The 20054-nt window shown below is 43.3% G+C and overlaps 1 protein-coding gene across 1 annotated transcript in view; it reads right to left on the bottom strand.

Moving 5' to 3' along the window:
* Window positions 1–20054, bottom strand: part of LOC149860120 (guanylate cyclase 2G-like) — a 53083-nt gene that overhangs the window by 26298 nt on the left and 6731 nt on the right. The window contains exons 3-7 of the mRNA XM_090058222.1: window positions 13697–14042; window positions 5251–5372; window positions 4814–4999; window positions 4183–4327; window positions 1719–1854 (exon numbers count right to left, since the gene is read on the bottom strand). Of these exons, the coding sequence (XP_089914348.1) occupies window positions 1719–1854; window positions 4183–4327; window positions 4814–4999; window positions 5251–5372; window positions 13697–14006 (899 nt within the window). The 5' untranslated portion in view covers window positions 14007–14042. The remainder of the gene's footprint in view (window positions 1–1718; window positions 1855–4182; window positions 4328–4813; window positions 5000–5250; window positions 5373–13696; window positions 14043–20054) is intronic.

Genomic DNA, 20054 nt, shown 5'->3' with positions numbered 1-20054 from the left:
AAGAAGATTGAGAGGGAACTTAATAACCATCTTCAAATACCTAAAATGATGGTCAGAAAAAGGATAATGATAAACTATTCTCCATTGCTCCTGGCATCAGGGCCAGGAGTAACTCTTTTAAATTGCAACAAAGGACATTTAGATTGACCATTAGGAAGAACTTTCTCACTGTGAGAGTGGTTAAACATTGGAACAGATCACCTAGAGAGGTTGTGAAATCTTCTATTTCTGGACACTTTTAAAAGCAGGTTAGACAAGCACTTGTTTGGAGTGGCCTGGGATTATATTGCCTTAAGCAGGGGGTCCCTTTGAGCCCTATTTTTTTATAATTGTAGGAGAACAAGGAAAAGAAAAGGAAAAAGTGGTGAGAATCTACAGTTTCCTCGTTTATAACACATTTGCAAATGTTACGGTCTTAAACAACAAAAAGATCTGAAAAATTAGGGATTTGCTGCTACTTTCCAAAATTGTCTTATGGTTTCCCACAATCAAAGTTTTGAAAGTAACACCTTCAGAGTGAGTTCTGACCTGTGTTAATGTTTTCCAGCTGGCAAATATTGAGGGGAAAAAAAGTCAGAAAGTAAAGGGAAAACTACCAGTAAAATGAATCATTTAAAAAGACCCCTCAAAATATTTTTCAAAATCAAGTTTTTTCAAGAAAAGCTTGTTTATCATGGGGTCGGGTGGGAGGGAATGTTATATTGCCTTTTCCAAACCCCCCCCCCCCAAATACTTGCTAACAACAGGCTCAAATCCAGAACATGCCAGTCAGCCATCTGTTTAATTTATTTAAGACCAGCAAGCATTCCCCAGCAGCAGAACTATCACTTCCGGCGATGTTTCTTCTGCTTGTATTAAAAGAGTTTATATTAATCATGTCTTCCATAATAAAAAAGGCATGTACCAGACATACCATGTGGGAACAAGGACCCTTGTTTCACACACTCTGGTAGCCGATAACCTACTTAACTCATGGCAAAACAAAGTCATTTTTTCTTGACTGCTGGCTGCCCTTCATCCAGCTGTGCCCCTCATCGCTGATTGGTGGAGAGGCCCTGGAGGGCGGGGGAAAGGGGAAGAAGGAGCGGCAGCCACTATCTTGTCCGCTGCCCCACCAGCCGGCGCATTCCCCTCCTACGTGGGCTGTGAGACATGCTGAGGAAGGGAAGACTTTATAAAACTTTTTATGAAGTTTTATTCCCCCCCCAAGATTTTGTGGGCAGCTCTAGCTTTCGCAGGCAACCCTGGATTTTGCAGTTTCCGTGAAATCCGCAAAAACGTGATTTACATAGGCCCCTGCCCATAACATGTATTCACGTATATGTAACTGTAACGTGGGGATTGCCAACACTGTAGTAAAGAAGCTAATTTCATTACTTCAATAAGAGATCATAAAATAGTTCAGCTAAATATGCTACGTGCACCATACATAGAGCCGTGCTGCAACTTATTTGCTACTATTGAGCTCTGCAAAGTTATATTTGCAGTGATCGTTGCAGAAATCTGCGTTGTAAAGCAGGAGTCTTGGAAATGGAGGGGTTTGCATCAGCCAGTAGGCAGATATGATCACTGGGGGTGAAATTCAATCCTTTGCATAGTTTGTCTAGGACAGTACACTGCATAAGTCTTTTTGGAGGAGTTAAACACAACTTCAGTGCCACAAAGGCAACTTTTATCACCCATGAGTCATTTTCATTACCATATCATCACTACAGTACCTGATTGTTTTTCCATTGCCATCATAATTAAGGACAGGAATAAAACGTGATGAGTTCCCAGCTTTCTGCAGATTGTAGACAGAGTAATCCATGCACCGCTCACCTGATTCATCAACATACACCAGGCCAGTAACCCCTGGAAAGATAAATGTAGTCATATCCCCAGATCAGCAAGTCTGGCCACTTTTGGCTCAGGTGTAATTCTATTTGCCTTCTAGAGGGACCTTTCTCCTGAACCTCCTAAAAATAAATCAGACTCATTTGATGGAGTTTCTGTAAATCTGGATTCTTTCCTTCCTTGAAGTGCTTAAATACCATCAGGAAAACTTTCTAATAATGGAAATGAGGTGGACTGATATTTTTCAGGACACAAGAGCGGCAGACAGCTGAGTAAAAGAGTGGGTAAAATTCAATTATTTTTTTTAAATCACTTCTGTTTAAAAGGTGAGAGTAATATGTCTAGCTTCAGAGCTATTTTAATGCACTTGGAACCTTATCCCCATCTTACCTACACTGATTTGACAATGGGCTGAATTTTTTTTTAATGCAAAAATATTGGTGTTGCAAACCAAATCAGTTCCAAATCTGTGAGTCATTCAAGAACCATATGTGGCCCTACAAATCCACAAACGTCCTCCACCCCCACCTGGGGCTTTAAGATGTTTCCAAATCATTTGGTGGGCATCCTACATGTGGGCCCAAGCCCAAAGGCTTGGGGTTTGGATGCCCTTGGGTTTTGCACACCCTCAGCCATACAGCAGCAGGAGCAAGCTAAGGAGGAGTCTTGCATTTCCATAAAGTGGGCATAAAGCCAACATCTTCCCACGGGCAATAAATGTGGGAGAATAACTATACATTACCTCCATGGGTGCTACCCCATGCCAGAAAGGTGGTTATCCCCTGTACCTGGGGAAACCACTGTGGTGATCATAATATTTCCCCTGCCAGACTGAATACTGGTTTGCCACTGAAAGGAGACAACTTTTGTTTTTCCTAGAGAGTTTCAAATTTCCAACCAGCTGACTTCTTGGTGCTATTAGTTAACGGGAAGTGCTTGCCTACTTTTATATCAATCCAGGACAGTAAACTAAAATCAGATGATTTTGCTCAAGTCTAACTCAGAATGAATGTCACTACCTAGGCCAGACAACTTTTATATGTCCCCTTAATTTGTGGCTTACACACCCTATTGGCTATTCAGATCAGTTCCTTTTCCCTTCTGCACCTTCATCAACACATCAACCTCCCACCAGGCACTTCTCTGCTGAAGGGAAGGCTGGGCGAGGTACAACAGGTCACTATCTCTTTAATTTCAAGATATTGTTGAAATTTTAAAATAAAATAAATAGAAAATATTCAGAGAAAACTTTTAAAGGTTCCCCCCCCAGCAATATTTTGACCATCCCTAGCCAAAATTTTTCAAAGTTAATTTTTCAAGCCCACCCTGAATAGCATTAAAACTGTAATTTTAAGTGGCACTCTGGCTTGTCGCTATTATCTGATGTCTTGCTAAAGCATAAGAAAAGCCAATGGTTAGAGTCAAATAGCCACTACTGCAAAAATAGCAGCATATTATCTCTGGCTTTCTGGATTAAGTTAAGCCAGAATGCCAACATTTTATGACTAGATTATTTGTTCTTCTGTCTTTCCACTTGATACGGAGCATTTTCTGAAGACATCAGTGAAGGCAACGATCCAAAAATTCAAGGTGCTTCCAAGATGTTGTCCAAGTTTCACACCCATACAAGGTAGGGAAGTGTGGTTTGACTCCTGATGTTCATGTTCTCTTAAGACATGGTTTTGGAGATGTCGAAAGGCAGCTTGGAAGATTTTATCTGGTGTTGAATATTGTCATCTTTGTTTACTGTTTTACTCTTTACCCAGGGATTGCTCTCGAATTGTAACATGTGGAGGAGCAGCTTCGATGCATATATCTGCACTTATACTATCATAACAGAGCAACATTTACTTCTAAATTCTATATACCTTTGCAAGAGTACTACAATTCATTAGCATTATAGAGTAGTTTCAAAGCAAGTAATTTGCACAAAGAAGTTAATTTGTACATTGCACAATGGAAATCAAGGAAATCTTCCTCCTAAAGCCACATTTAATTGCATTTGGAGCTTGTGACTGAAGGGTGTAAAGACATACCTGAATTAGCGTTAATCTAGCAACACTTGGGTACTAAAAGCAATAAAACTGTTGTGGAAAAAAGCTTCAAGCATGAACTAAACATGTCAGCTGGGACCCCGAATACTGACTGAAGTAGCAAAACTGTGCTGAAGCTGTGTTACTGGTACCCAAGATCACTAAATTAAAACTAGTTTAAGTATGCCTACACTAGCTTGCCCACACATAACTTCAATGTTGCCTCCAAATGCAGCACAGACACACCTTCAGTGTATTTTCTCATTGCTTAAATCATTTACATATGATTGGGAAACTTTCCCCAGCAGCTTACCATACAAACGGGTTTTATTGTAGCCTTTCAAAATGGTGACAAGTGCTTTTCCATCACGGATATCCTTCCCCTCTTTTAACATTTCTTTCAGAGACAAGGCATAAAGCAGGACTGCATCGTGCAGGTAGGCAGCATAAGGACTCACCTTAAAAATGAAAAATGAAAATGCTGTGCTTCAGGATGCAGTGCTGTGAAGGGCCCCTATCCCTAGGGAAGGAACATAATGTTTGGCGTAGAAAACTGGCTAGAGCAGTTTCACCAAACTTTCTTATGCCAAATTCAGTTTCCTTAAACCTTTCCAGTAACGGCAGTGAGATCTGCGCCTACAAATAACAACCATAAATTTGATACTTTGTATCTTCAATCAGTCGAGAACACAGTCCAGACATGATGCCATCAGAGTAAAGGAAAACACTAACAAGTCCTACTTATCTTAAACTTCAAGCACTCCCATCACTGGGACTGGAAACTCATAACTGGGTGGCCCAAATAGTCACGATTTGAGGCCATTTATCTAAATAGCCTGGGGGGGGGATTTGGGGAGTAGGGGAGGAGGGCGGCAGGCTGGGATTTGGTCTAAACTGAGCCCAGTGTTGGCCACAGGTAGATATTAGAGACCATCACGTCAAACCTTTTCCTCTGAAGATAGTGAACTGGAGAAAGGCTGCTCCTTCAGTTTTTCCCACACTTGCTTCACAAAATCTACGTACAATGCATGTCCTCTGTAAGAGCGGAGGCCAATCAGAAATACAGACTGGTAGTTTTCCAGCCCACTGCCGTTCTTCTCGTCACTCAGTGCCTCTTCCAAAAAACTGTTCTGAAAGAGAAAAATTATTCGAAGGCAGCTGCAGCAGCAGCTAATTTTTAAAATAATGATTTTCCTTCTACAAGATGTAGCTATTGACCCCAATAATACATATAAATTATTGCATATTGTGATGCAGTCAGGGTCATGTTTTTTTTTTCTTTTTTTCAGCACAACGTGTGTGATGTAAAATCCCTTGTGACAGCAGCTCCCCGATTGAGAACGGTCAATGATAAAAATCTGATCAAAGTACTAATACTCACATCGATGTCAACTTCAAACTGCTGCAAAATGAAGAAAACAAACTTCCCATTTACCAATCCCAGCCGTTTAGCCTCTAGCATAATTGGCCCGACGTCTGCAGAGCTGCAGATTAGAACAATAACTGCAAAAGGGGAAAAAAAATATATTTGGCGCATGTGGTTATTTTCCTTCCGTAAGTCTTGCATCACAAAATAAAAAGGACTTGTTGCAATTATCCAGGATGTTATTAAACATCAGTTGAATTAAATGGTTTTGTGTGTATACATTGAACATGCCTATGGAGAACATTTCTTTTAGATCACTGTGTGTCAGATGAACAAGTGAATCATACCTGATTAATTTGGAAGATTTCAAAGGTAGCTAGAAATTAAGGAGTAAAAATTATACTCCCTTCATCTACTGGTTACTCATGTGAGTAACCCTGTTGCAATCAGTTTGAGAAACAACTGACATGAAATCTTCATAATTTTACAAGGAATTTTTCAAGTTCGACCCTTTGAAACCTAAAACCCTGCTCCTGCCTTTGTTGGGGGTAATTTGCACCATCAGAGCTCAGAGACACCTCAACACATAAGAAAATCCTGCCTAGAAGAGCATTCCATCTTTTTACTCTTCTGGGAAATATGAAACATCATGGCCAGAAGGAAATATGACTCTATAGCATGCTTGCCATGAAACAACTTCGAGGCAAACAGACTATTTCAACTTTTCTCTGAGCCTAATCTACATATAAATGAACTGTTCCAAACAGGAGATTTGACCACCCCTTCAACTCTCCTATGAAACATGAACTTTCACTTTTACCTGGGAGAATTTTTACAATCTTTTCTCCTATGTCTGAAGACGGGTGCTTGTGCCTGGAAGCTTGCAATTAAAGAATTTTTTTTCTGCCAAAATCTAATAAAAGACATCACCACTACCACGAGTTCCGATTCCTGGACACCTGGATACTCTTTTCAAATATTCTTTCTCATTTAATTCTTTGATTTTGTTATTTGTCTTCTAGTTTTTTTCCCCCTCCATTTTCTGAATGTTTAGCAACTCCAGGGTTCAGTCCTTGGACCGGTGCTTTGCAACAGCTACATCAATGATCTGGATGTGGGGATGAAAAGTACATTGGCAAAGTTTGCTGATGACACAAAGCTGAAGAAGGAATTTCTCTCAATACCAGCTGACCATACGGAAATCCCAGAAATCTGGGACACTGCTAGAGGCACACTGTACTAGGTTTTATAAATGTCATTAAAAGCAACTATTAAGTTATGCTGATAATCAAGTGTGACTGGAGTCCTTCGTACACATGTGAGTCACTTATCTATAGGACTGCATGTTGTCAAGAAGTTCGGGGCCAGGTAATCTGAGCACTACAAACAGAATCCTTCATCCTTCCCAGATGCCGATAATTAGCATCTGGGGGCATGCAGACTTCCACAGATGTAATGCTGCCCTTTAAGTTATGCTGATGGTCCTCAGAGTTTTCTGACTCTGACCCTAGTTCATGCAGCACTTTGAAGGACAAATTAGCTCTTCCCTTTCTGTACTGATTTACATTGGCACAATCTAATGGACATAGATGGAGGAACAAAAAAAATTGTGGGGGGGAACGTTAAAAAAATTGGGGGGGTGTTCAAAGACTTGGGGGGAAGTCTGCAGGGGGAGGGGGAGGGGTCATGGAGGGGAAAGGCGCTGACTCTGACCGCCTTGGCCTTGGTGGGTGCCATGCTCACTCCAGTCCCATGCCCGGCCCTGGTTCACCCTGGTCCCATCCCTGCACCAGCCTCGGCCCCAGAAGGCATCGCACTGGGTACTGTCCCTGTGTCGGCTGTGGCCACGGTGGGCACCATGCCAGCCTTGGCACTGGCTCCAGCCCATGCCAGCCCCAGCCCCGGTAGGCACCACAATGGTCCTGTCCTCTTCCCCATCCCAGGGTCAGTCCTGAGCCCTACCCCGAGTGCCTGACCCTCCCCCAGCCATAGCCCCACTCCTTCCCTCACTGATGCCTGCAGGTACCCCTCCCCACTCCTCCTGTAGCTGCAGGAAGGCCACAGCTGGGCTGCCTCCCCCCTACCACTGCCCCATTTTTGTGGGGGTCTAAGCCCTGTTAGCCCCCCTCTCCTCCCGCTGCCTGTGCTGATGGATCTCAATAAAGGAGCCAAAATCATACGAAAGTAGGGCTGAAACTTTCTCATCTAGTCCACCTCCCAGCTTAAGGCAGGATCAACCCTGATTAAACTGTTCCATCCTTTACTGATAAGTACATTTATTCTAACTTACAGTATAATTATATCTCCAATGCAGCTCAAAGTGGGCAGTAATTTCATATTCCGGCATGTGTTCTTACAGGCATATATTGGCCTGTGTCAGCAGGATTTATGCCAAAGTCTATTGTATTTCTAAACTCATGTATGGACACTTATCTCTTTGGTAAAAGCAAAGTCCTAATCTACAGCAAGTAGATAAAAGCAAAGTTCTTACCCTACACTTTGTTGGCTTGTAGCACTCTGAAGGAGAAAAAAGAGCACATTTTCAGGACGCTCTTGGGGCTAAGGGCACTGATAACAGGAAAGATCGGAAAGATCATCTTTGCACATGCAGAGAGGTGAATGGAAGTTATCCAGCTGAAATCTGTAGGTAGGCCAACAGTTGTGTACAGCAACTGAATTCAGTTTTCCATACTTTTCTAATCTAATTTGCCTACCTGAGGGAGTGTACTTCCTCATTGTTAATGATGTTATATGGTAAAGGTGTGGAAGCTGAATGTCAGCCTTTGATAAACCTCGCTATCCCCTTACCAGTGAAAAGGAAAATACTTGAACTGCAACACCCAAACCCCTTAGCTTGTTCTAAAGATCCAGCACAGACTGCTATTAAATTATTCCAATCTACGGGAACATCCTGGGCACAGAAGGGAAAAACAAGGAGAAAAATGTTGTATCCACTTTGCTTCATAAATCCAATGCTTCTCTAGCCAGCAGGTTTTAAACTGGAGTAGGTCTCTGTCACAGTTCCCAAAATAAAAAACTTGCATCAGATACACTGATGTGATCAATAAAAAATGTATTTAATTGGCTTAATGGGTTTTTAAAACATTTAATCCTTCATAATTCATCCCCCAAAAGTGATTCAGTTTCTCAAACTCTAACCATAAAAATTTGGTCTTCCAAATTTTTCTAGGTAAAATTTTGTTTGAACAGCAATAAGATACTATTTTTCGAAACACAATAGTCTTAATTAAAATTCAGTTTCCTTCTATTTAACACATTTTCCCATTATTATTCTTGTAGGAAACCTAGAACATTTTGACCATTTTTTTTTCTGAAAAGTGTTTGTAAAATTTATTTCAATGAAAAAAATAAACTAGTTCTCAAATGTGTGTAATTTTTTAACAATGATTTCTCCTCTTCCCTTACCTGTGAAAATGTATGTTTATTGGCTGAGCTTTCATGAACCAGTGAATATAGTGTACTTAATTGTACCTCAAGGAAGTACTGAAACATACTGTCACCAGGATTTCAGATGCAGTTAAAGACAGAGGCTGTTTGTTAACTGTCAGGGTAAGTCCTTATTCTATTGCTAAGAACAAATTAAATTCACAGTATGACTCAAGTGCCTTGGTTACGTATATAGGAAAAGCCAATTGTCGGTGGACAGCTCAAGTAACTAACCTGAGCATTGGATGACTTGGCTCTTAGACCATAGACAGGAAGGACACTTTGTTCAGAGACAACAGCATGCAAATAAATGGAGTTGCAGCTATGCATGGAAGAGGTTGCTTTCAAAAAGGGCAGATAACATGGTAACCTAAAAGACTGGGCCATAAGGGAAGAATAGAAGAAATATCAGAAATCAAGTAATCAGATATTTTAATATATATTGACATCTGCTTCCCTTTTGAACAATGACAGAAGTTTTATATATGAAAAAAAACTTTTTGTAAACAAAACCCTCCAAAATCTTTGATTATTCAAAAGTGTCATTTCACTCGATGGCGGTGTTTCATTGCCCCCAACCCTGACATTTCACTGTCTGCCCATATTAGCGTCTGCATACATCTCAGTCCTTGCAGTTCCTGCTAAGGGACTCTAGTTCTAGGGGTCCCTTATGACACCATTGGCACCCTTTCCAAGGCACATCATGGTGGCAGAGCAACTGAGTGTGAACATATTATGGGAAGCAAGTCAGCCAGACATTTAAGTTCAATGGGGAGAAGAAGAGCATGAAAAAGTCGGAACTGTATCTCCTACAAGGCACTAGGGAATTTCAGGAGGAAACAAATGTTAACACTGACCCAAACTATTCCATTCATTCACTCCATTTTTTTTTAACACGGATAAACCTCCATTTCTCTTGGGAAAACATTTTGTTAGAAATTTCCCAATCATCCCTACTAATTCCCTGTTCATTGCAAAATTCAGATTTAACCTTTGTCTCTGGGAGAAATCTGTAGACAAACCCTTACCTAAAGAACCTGGTCTGCATTAGAAATCTGTTGTATATGGAAAAGTACCAGCTGCCAAAGAGCTACTTAAAAACAACATCCCTGTATAAACTGTTTTTTCTTATGAGCCAGTGAAGCAAACTTGACATAGAAATTGTCACCAGTGTGTTGTCCACTGCTTTTAGATCATTTCCCCACAGTAGTTGACAGTTACTACAATGAATTTCATTTCAGGCTGGGGGAAAAAAAAGAAAAATAAAAAAATCAATGCTGTATTCTAAGTTATCCTATTTGCTACTTGTCTGTAGACCTGTGGCTGTATTTGGTTGAATCAACAACGAAACATAAGAATAAAAAGAGTTCAGCCACATTAAATAGAAGTTAATATCCCATTTGTGGTAGTACGAATAACCCAAGATATTGGGCACTGAAACACTGCCATCAAGTGAAATGACATTTTTGAATAATCTTGTCAACATTTGGCTATGCCTGAAATACTGTGTGTCACTGGGCAAGTCACTTCACCTGTGTTAGATAGTTTCCCACAAGCAAAAACAGGGTTGTTGTTATTTCCTCTCTCACATCTGTGTCTTGACTGTTTAGTTCTTCGGGACAGGGATTATCTTTTGTTCGTACATTTTTAATGACCTTAGCCTGAAAGATCTATGTCAGAGTCCCCATGTTACTATGATACAAACTGCATTGAACGTGATGATAATTATAGTCACTGCAGTTGCTTTCCTGTATTTACATAGACAGATGCAATATTGTTTATAAAGTTTTCTGTGTCCTTCCCAATAGATAGTGAGAGGTAAAGCAAGGGAACCACAACAGCCAATGTCTTGCTTCTATAAAATATTTTCACTGCATGCTCAAGAGGTCCCAGGTAGAGGGCCACACCCCCCACTACAGAGGATGGCAAACCCTCCTCCCCCCCAGTTCATACCAATCTGACCACGTAGTAAAAATCTTTCCTGACCCCAAATATGGCAATGGGTCTGACCCCGAGTGGAAGGACAAGACCCTCTAGCTAGGAACCTCTGGCTTTGCCTCAAGCAGGAAAATACCACACTTCAGTTGAAATCCCCAGCCTTAGCTCTAGCAAATACTCAATGCCTCCGGGGAGGCTTAAAAATACCTGGATACATATAGCAGAAAAAAGGACAGGTGGAGGGGGAGCAACCAGCAAAGCCTAGAAGCATGGGAAATATCCATGTTAGAAAACAGGTATAGCTACACCTAGATCATCCCTGGGCGGTGGCTGTCCAGCCTCTTCTTAAACACCTCCAGTGATGGAGAATCCACAACTTCCCTAGGCATCTATTCCATTGCCTCACTATTCTCACAGTGAAGAAGTTTTTCCAGATAACCAATCTAAACTTACTTTGCTGTAACTTTAAGCCATTGATTGGTGTCCTCTCTGCAGCAAGACAGAAAAAGTGCTTTCCCTCTTCCTTATTGCAGTATTTAAGCACTTTTCCCTCTTCTTTATGGCGGCTATCATGTCCCCTCTTAAACGCCTTTTCCTAGCTCCTTCAGCCTCTCCTCATATGACTTGCCTTCCAAGCCCTTGACCATCTTTGCCTGGCTGCTGAATAAATAATTATAGTAATAATAATAAAGCAAAACACATGCCAGGAAGTAGCAGATTGAGGCTTCTGGAGAGTTTCTTACCGTGATGGTAAAAATTAATATGCAGTAAGGACTAATTACAAGTTGTAGCCTGTGGCAGGAACAGGGTCCCAGCCCCTGCCATACTCCTGCGGAAACAGCCCACCGGGGACCTCACCTTTCTGGATCCGGGCATGCAGCACAGCTCAAGCAGCTGGGGGAGTACAGCTGCCAGCAATCCTGGGAGTGCCCCGAACCAGCCCCGAATGGCCTGCAGCAGGTGGTGGGCCGTTTTAAAGAGAGGATGCTGAGGAAAGTTCAGCATTCCTAGGAAGAAAACCTGACCTGAGGCATCAGGAAAGAGGAGGAACCTGGAGGAGCAGCCCAGCATGCCAGACCCTCAAGAGCTGTGGAGAGTGAGACAAGCCATCAAGAGAGAGATCAAGCCTTTTGCCTGAGAAACATAAGTAACCAGGGGAAGGAGGAATGACAGAGACCCAGTCCTCACAGAAGCTCAGGCTGGTCAACCAGGGGAAGAATCCCCATGGGAAGTGGTTGGGCCAACCCACCAAGGAAGGAGGAAAAGGGAGTGAATGAAAGTGGACTGGTTGCAGCACAAAACTGGGACAGAGGCTACCCTGAGGCTGCTAGCGTAAAGAATAGAGCCTAGGTGTCTTGCCGGTAAGCGAAGAGCCAAGGAGGGACACACTGCCAATGACAAAATAGACACAGAAGGGGGGAGATGAGACCTGAGAGAGGTACCGGTTAATTTTGAGTTAGAAAACAATATAATGAGAAAGGACCCAGCTTGGTGCTCTGCTTTCGATTTAAATCCCTCCACACTAAGGAGGGAAGAGAGAGAGGGAAAGAACCCTTAGCCCATCAATTTGATTTAAGTTAAAGAAAAGGGAAAAGGGAAAAGGAACCTACAAGCCCCAAAGAGGATAATTGAAGAGGCCTCAGGACCTACAAGGGAAGAACTCCAAGGGACCTCAGAGAGACAACACTTCTTTGATTTGAGGAGATTCTTCAGAGCAAATGAGCTGAGGAGGAATCCGGAGGAGCTACCATGAGCTGAGGGTCAGAGAGAGAGAGAGGCCTGGACTGTCTCTGTTCACCATCCATGGAGAACAGTGAACATCCATCTGAGAGGAAAGGGGCAGGGTGCAGGGGAGGTTGGAGCCCTGCAAAGGATCTGTGATGAGATCAGATGGACGTGCAAGCCAGAACATCCATCCTCCCAGACAAATACCATCAAGACGTGGCAGGCGAGTGTAGGGCAATACCTTGAAGTCTGAATAACTTGGCGGGGATCCAAGGTAAGAGAATATGACTTACTCGTATAGCCATACTCAGTTTCCTTGTGAGACAATGTATAGAGTGGAACCTGAGGGCAGTGGGTTCTCTGGGTAGAAACAAACTTAGCCAATGGAAGTGGTGATAGGCAAAATACACATTCATTCTGCTTTGGGCAGGGAAGAACAACAGGCAACATGTTCCCCTTCCTCAGGGATCCCCGGACCCCTCACTGCCCCACAGAAGCATGGGTTAGTGTGGGTTCCAGCACAGGACCCAAGGAATCTCTGGCACCCCATGCCTTTACACTGGGACCTACACCAACCTATGCCTCCACAGGAAACACGAGTCTGTGCAGGCCCTAGCAAGAACAGTGCAGGATCCAGGCAATTCCTAGTCTCCTTTGCCTCTATGCTGGCATCCATGCCAACCCCAAACTGACCACAATGCTCGGAGAGGCAGCAGTCAGCACAGGGGCTGGCTTGGAGAAGCAGGGCTCTGGGAATTCCTCTGGTACTGTGCTGCCCCTCACCTCCTTGATGTGAGGCACATGTGCCTTCTCATGTACAGGTACCAGTGTAGAGGCACAGGGTGATGTGAGTCCCAGTATACAGGCATGAGGTGGTTGAGGGGTCCAACTTAGGAATTCCCGGGGTGCACAGGATTGGGGCCCTCAAGTCCTCAGAGCACCTGCCCAGGGTGGTTGGAGAGTGTGGGCAGCTCCAGGCTGCTCCTGTCAAAGAGCAAATAGAAGTCCACCCCAATAAAGCACTACTATTTTACACTGTCTTTTGTTGTGGCCATTGATGTGGTGTGACAAAGAGTAGGGACATCTATTTGCTCACCATAAAAATGTTTGTGGCAGCACATCAGGTGACATCTTATGCTACCCTCTCTCTAAGATAGGGTTAGGAGAATATTTAAATCCTTTTAGGTTGACTCGTCCTCATTTTGCTCCCCAAAGTTTTTCTTGCTGACATGATTTTAGAAGAATAAGCCAAAACAATGTGAGTGTATGTGATTTTGTGTCTTCATATGGCACAGCTCTGATAAATTAAGACAGTTCCTTTCAACCTAGAAACTTGAAGTAGAAAACTTACTTCTGGCAACAGATGATATGTACTTGAGGTGTTCCTGATGGAGGCTTGGCTCTTCTGTATTGTACCTAACCTTAGCGGTGATGGTGATATTGACTTGGAGTTCATTTTCTACAGTCATCCACAATTCATCCATTTTATCCCATGTAGAGGTAGCCGATGAAGTTCCAAATAAACCAACATATTTCCAGCCAAAATATTCCAGACTTTTATGGAGGACTTCCCCTATCCTTTGTAGAGGGGAAACCACTTTGACATAGGTGTCATACAAAAATGTATTATCCAGCTTTGCAGTCTGGCCAAATGCAAACATGGGAATGTTCCACTGTGAAGCCAATAAGCCAGTAACCTAGGGGATGACAAAGGGGACTTTTTAAAATATAGTGTTATTTTTAATGCTAGTCCTTGTTTAATGGTTAAACTAATATACAGCACTACGTTGTTTTGATTAATAAAGGCTGTGGAACATACTCTAGGATCTACATTTTCTTTCACACACACTGGTTTTACCCAGATGTTGCTCTACAGATTTCAACTAAGTTTTCCTAATTGACACCGTTTTAAGGAAGACTCAATCAGGCAATGCCATGTTTTATAATATTTTCCATAAACAGATGAAAAGCCTTCTTAATAGGGCTGTGCGAAGCTTTGGTCCCTGATTCAATTCAGCAGAGATTCAGCCTGATTTGGTGGCTGCATCTCCGAATTGAATCAGAGGACCCTTTAATCTCCCTGAATCAAGTCAGAACCCCCGAATTGATTCGGAGAGATTTGGAAAGATTCAGAGATTCAGATATAGAGACAGCTTTAAATGTTTTTTCTACGTACCTCTAGGTAGCAGGTGGCTCATGAATGCTGTGATGCTGGGGTGTACGAAGTGTCCCACAGTAGCACGGGGGGCTCCCCAGCAGACCCAGAAGTGGACCAGAAGCAGTTCTGGTTCACTTCTGGGTCCGCCGGTGAGCATGCTGGGCCCCCCCGCCCCCCGTGCTCCCCAGGCTTGGTGACTGGTGGCTCCTGGGTAAGGCGGGGGCACCCAGGTTCCGTCTTTGACTGATCACTGAGCCAGGGAGGCGGGGGGGGGCACCCAGCGCGCTCCCAGGCAGACCCAGGCAGACTGGGGGCCACCCAGCAGCTCCCAGGCAGACTGCTGAGTACACAGAGGGCCCTCTGCACTCCTGTGGGACGCTCCATGTGCCCCAGCATCTCAATGATCACGAGCTGTTCTGGTACCTTGAGGTACATAGAAAAAACTTTTAAAGTGGCGTCTAGGTCCAAATAGCTGATTCTCCGGATCTGCACTGAATCTTCAGATTTGGCCAAATCAAATCAGGGACAGTGATCCGAATCAACGAATCAAATCACTGTCCCTGATTCAGGCTGAATCCAAACCCAAATCAAATAGGGCCCACTTCACACACCCCTACTTCTTAACTCCTGTTAATCCCCAAATTTGTGATTTAATATTTCACGGGCCTGATTTAATTTCTGGTATAATTTGGGGATTTTAAATATTTTAAATTTTTCCTGCTGTTCAGATCATGCCACACAATGAGGAGTCAAAACAGGAATTTTAACAAGGATTCTGAGCATATGTGATTCTGATAACCTGATGTCTTCAGCTGTTAGAAACAGGAGGCTTGGCTTAGCCCACCGTAAAGACAGGAAGAATTTTCTAAATTCAGATTTTGAACCTGCCTTGGATTTCAGACATCTCCAGGTTCAGAAGCTATTTGAATTAAATTCTAATCTCATTTCACAGTCAAATTGATAGGATTGTCCAGTAACCCAATTTAGCAGCCAATACAAGAGCTGTACTAAGTCAATTCCATACACCCTGTGTTAGTTGCATAAATCATGGGCCCTGCTTGGATAGTTTATGTAGGAAACCAGCACAGGATCAGTTCAGGACATTTACAAATTAGTGAAAAGTCAAAAATAAAATTTACTTTTCTTGACAATATATAATACTGCACGTTGAAGATTCCCACAACCATCCCTATAGGATTTTCTGTTGTTCAGCTCACCTCTGCCAGTGGCAGCTCCTTCTGTAATACTGGGGGACAACACCTTTTCTAGGGAGCATTTTAGGTTGGGGTCCCAACATGTGGCCTACGACTCAGATCCAGCCCTGACTCTGGCTGGGATGCTGCTTGCCTGGGTGAGAACTGCAGCAGTGAGCCCCAGCAGCATCTGAGAACAAGCCTGAACCCACAGCTTGTTCCCAAGATGTCAATCAAGCACTCACAAGACCAGGCTTCTTCCCACAACGTTGGCCCCATGCCATTCACCCAGCTCATGGACCAACTGCATACTGCTCAACCAGCCCATGAGGCTGGAAGGGTTGGAAGCTTTTGTTTTAGGTGGCTCTAGCTGCCAGCACGAGTTGTCCTACAGGTTTTGCTGCTCTCATCTCTGTCTCTGGATGTGTAACAGCTAAAGAAACAGGGATAACGATCCATGAATGAAACCTCCTTGTAAACAGGATTGACTCCTCAAGCAGCATTCCTTAGCTCCTCATTGTTGAGCAATTGGCCTGGGCACATCCATCCAATGATTGGGCAAGTGAAATCCCTCACACCTCCACAACCCCCCTGGCCATGTAGAGATTGACTGCAGTTACATCTGGATAAGAAGCACAGAGTGAAATTCAGCTGTGCAGGAGAGGACCACAGCTTATGCCACCTAAGTCCCAAGGTAGAAACTGTGTATTAATGCTCTGATAATGGGTCATTTTAACGGGGTGAATTAAAAAAAAAAAAACCCAAAAAACTTTCTGTAACTCTACCCAGTCAGAGGCATAACAGGGCAGTAGGAGCTTAGCTGCAACCCACTTTACCCTCCCAGAGCTAAGGAAAATTAGGTTGCAAACTTAATGACACATGCACATTTTATTCAGGGCAGTGAGCGACCCCCAGTAAAGAATGGGTTGGTGTCTCGTTAGGACTGTGTTTTCTTGCTTTAAGTTGTGTGTGGGCAGGTAAAATAGCTGCGGTGAACATGTAACTTGTTCTGATGAGAGGGTGTAGTTTTCAGCATATAAAGTGTGGGAGTAAGCAGACACGAAGTAGCAAAGAGGAAGAGCAAAACTAACAGCAGGGTTGAGGGAGACTAGAGACGCTGCTCCAAGGTCTACTGAAAGTGGTGAGTGACCACAGACAAGAAATGTGTGGGGCGCTATGTCTTATGAGAGGTGTATTCTTGGTTGAAAAATCTGTGCTGGGGGCCACAGAGGGAAAGGAATAGCAGGTAATGTGAACTTACAGAAACCAACCTGTTTGAATGAGTTGGCTGTCAAGGTACTAAAGTGACAGGAAATGAGTTTACACTGGCATTTCCTTCTGAAGAGCAGTGGAGGCACCATAAGGCTGGAGAAAAGCAACTCATGTGTCAGCCTTCAACAAAAGGAAGAAGGGAGATCCTGGCAATGACACAACTACTAAGTTAAATGCGTCAGCCTAGAGAACTAAAGAAACAAAAATGATGAGGAGAGGAGGGGGGAAAATACCCAAACAAACCAGAATATCTAGAGGCAAGTGGAGCCATGAATTATACACGTTGGGAAAATGAATCTAGGCTGGCAGACTTCATTGTTTGCCTTTAAACAAACAAGGCAAATCTAATAGATAAGGGAAACACAAGAGGTGAAATAAAGCTGGATGTTAGCAAGCAGTGATGAAGAGTATTGCAGGAACCAAATCAGAAAAAATAAATAAATAAATAAATAACGACAGAAGAAGAATGATAAAAAGCCCCATCTCATGGTTCAGGCACTGATGAGTATTTAGGAGACCTGGGTTTTATTCACAGCTTTGTTGTGGGTTCTGAAAGAAATCATTTCTGTAATTTTAGTTCCTTCATCACCATTTTTATGACTATTTAAACTTTAAACTCTTTGGAGACTGGCACTGACTCTCATGGCACTTAGTGCAGTAGGGTCCCTGATCTGAGTTAGGGCTCTCCAGACGACTGTAGGAAGGAACAAATGATGATCAGCTAAAGGTGACTGCAAGTAGCAAGGCTCTGCACTGAAGGCAGGCATCTGATTTGGTACCATCAGGAAATCCCATCCCTATTTGCAGTCTGCACCTGGGATGAAAATGCCCATGAGCCTGTAATCTTATTACCTAGGAAAGTAGCTGAAAAGATGCTGCCTTAGCCTGAATTCTCAGACCCGCCAGAAGCCTGTCCCTGAGGTACACCGCCACAACGGGGTGATGATGACAAGTAGAGTGTGCAAAGTGAATGTGATCAGGGTGCATGGCATCCAGCTGCAGGGATTCGTGTACTAAAGCCTGCTTTAGTCTTTGCAAGGAATTCTCAACCAGGGTGCCGTAGCCGAGCGAGTCCAAACCCTGGGCTGCCCTCAGATGCTTCTGATGCCATGCAATATTAGCACGGGCAGGTGTGCAAACACCTCCACGATTCACAAGATAAAACCAACAGGAATCAACAATGTCAAAACCTTTCTGACCTGTTGTGGTCTTTCCGAGTTCTTTACAACAGAAGAATTGCTCTATTATTCTTCTAGAGTCAAAAACGGAGGAAAAGCTAAGAGCTGGCATTTTCTGAGGGAAGCCTTGAGTCTAACAAGGGGTGTCTTGAATCTAAAAAGGCTAAAAACCAGTGGTCTTTGCAGACCAGCCATGAACAGATCACAAATCCCATGGATTTTTTTTTTTTTCTGGTTACTAAAGAATGAACGGGTGGATGTTTTTCACCAATGTATTTCAGCCTACGGGCTGGCTGTATTTCTCGGACATTCAGAACTGGAGTCTCCAGCTCTTTGCATGGTCATGTGGATCAGAGCACGCTGATCAGGTCACCAGCGTGAGGTTTCAAGGGTGGGTACTAGTGGTAACGAATGCAGATTTCATCTTCTAAGAATAGTCTGTACCATTTCCCAGAGGTTTGCTGCTTCCTTAAACATTCCCAAGCAACCCATTCCCTAAACTTCAGCGTGCATGGCCAGCCAGTAGGATGGCTGCATACACACAGGCAGAAACAAGCTATTTAAAAGTTCAGAGGAATGTTTATATTGTGTGCAGTGTACACCATGTGCAGCATATCTGAGAAATGTGGGGATAGGAAGATATAGGTGACAACAGAGAGAGAGAGAGAGAGAGAGAGAGAGAGAGAGAGAAGCTTTTTTTCCCTAATAGTGGACTCATAGTGGTAAGAAATGTCTTTCCTGCCCAGACCAGGGGGGCTGGACCCGATGATCTTGCAAAGTCCCTTCCAGCCCAAAGCTTCCTTGAATCGGTGTGAATGACGAAGCAGTGCCAAGCATCCTGTTCCTGCTAGGGAACTTGTTTGTTCAGCCGCTACTCCAAGCCCCACACTCACTCCTGCTTCCTTCCCTACCACCCCAGCTTTACAACACTACTTCCATCTCCTGAATCCTCCTTCCTCCTGTTGGTTGTTCTCTGTGCACTCTTGCTCATCCCTCGCTGCAAAAGGGCAGCTACAGGTTTCCTTTGCTTTATGCTGTACATACGTTCCTGGAAAACAGCGCATCACTTGAATTTGCATAAAGGGAACCCACTTTACAATGTAACAAATAGGAATACGTTCCAAGACCTCGACTGTCCTGACCCCCAGACCCATTTCTATCACATTTACAGGACAATGTTGGTACTCCTCAACAGCAGACAGTGCACACAAGCACAGGGCACTATCATAACAGGGATGGCAACAACAGAAACACGTGTCGCAGACAACGAGTGAGGAGCGCAGATCCACACGGGAGACTCTATTTTGATGCGTGTCACTACCACAACACACCACACAAAGCAGCTGCTCAAGTTCTGCCGTTCATATTCTTGCTAAGCTTAAACAAGTTGCTTGTGTGCCCTGTGACTTGGTTTTTACATCTGTAAAATAGGGGTAATGCTACTGGTGGGAGATGGGCAACATTTTTCAACTTTTTTTTTAATGCAAATTTAGAGAGATAAGCTGATTCTTTTTCTTTGCTTTTAAAAATGTAATAATTTAGTTTTACTGTTTCTTTTGATGGGTATACTCCGCCAGGAGCCTGTCCCTGAGCAAACCTACTTAAGATGCTCAAAATGGACTGATATCACTAAAAAACCCTCCCAAGTCCATCAGAACTAACAACTATGTCCTCTGATCAATGCCTCCTCCAGAAAAGCCCGGAAAAGCAAATCAGCCTTGAGCAATGTGCTGCAGCAAATCAAAAGCAGGGGGTGAAAGTTGCAAAGTTGAGGTTTCAGTGCCCAGCAGCCACTTCCCAAAGAAAAAGGGAAGCTGTTACTTCAGGCCCAAGCACTGAAATCATACATGGGTTCTATGAAAAACCAAAACCGCAGACATTTTGAAAATGACAAGGCAAGTTTTTGAA

This window comes from Crocodylus siamensis, chromosome 7 (genome assembly GCF_052110815.1).
Source record: "Crocodylus siamensis isolate JL-2025a chromosome 7, ASM5211081v1, whole genome shotgun sequence".
NCBI classification, from domain to species: domain Eukaryota; kingdom Metazoa; phylum Chordata; order Crocodylia; family Crocodylidae; genus Crocodylus; species Crocodylus siamensis.
This window is presented reverse-complemented; position numbering and strand designations above follow the sequence as displayed.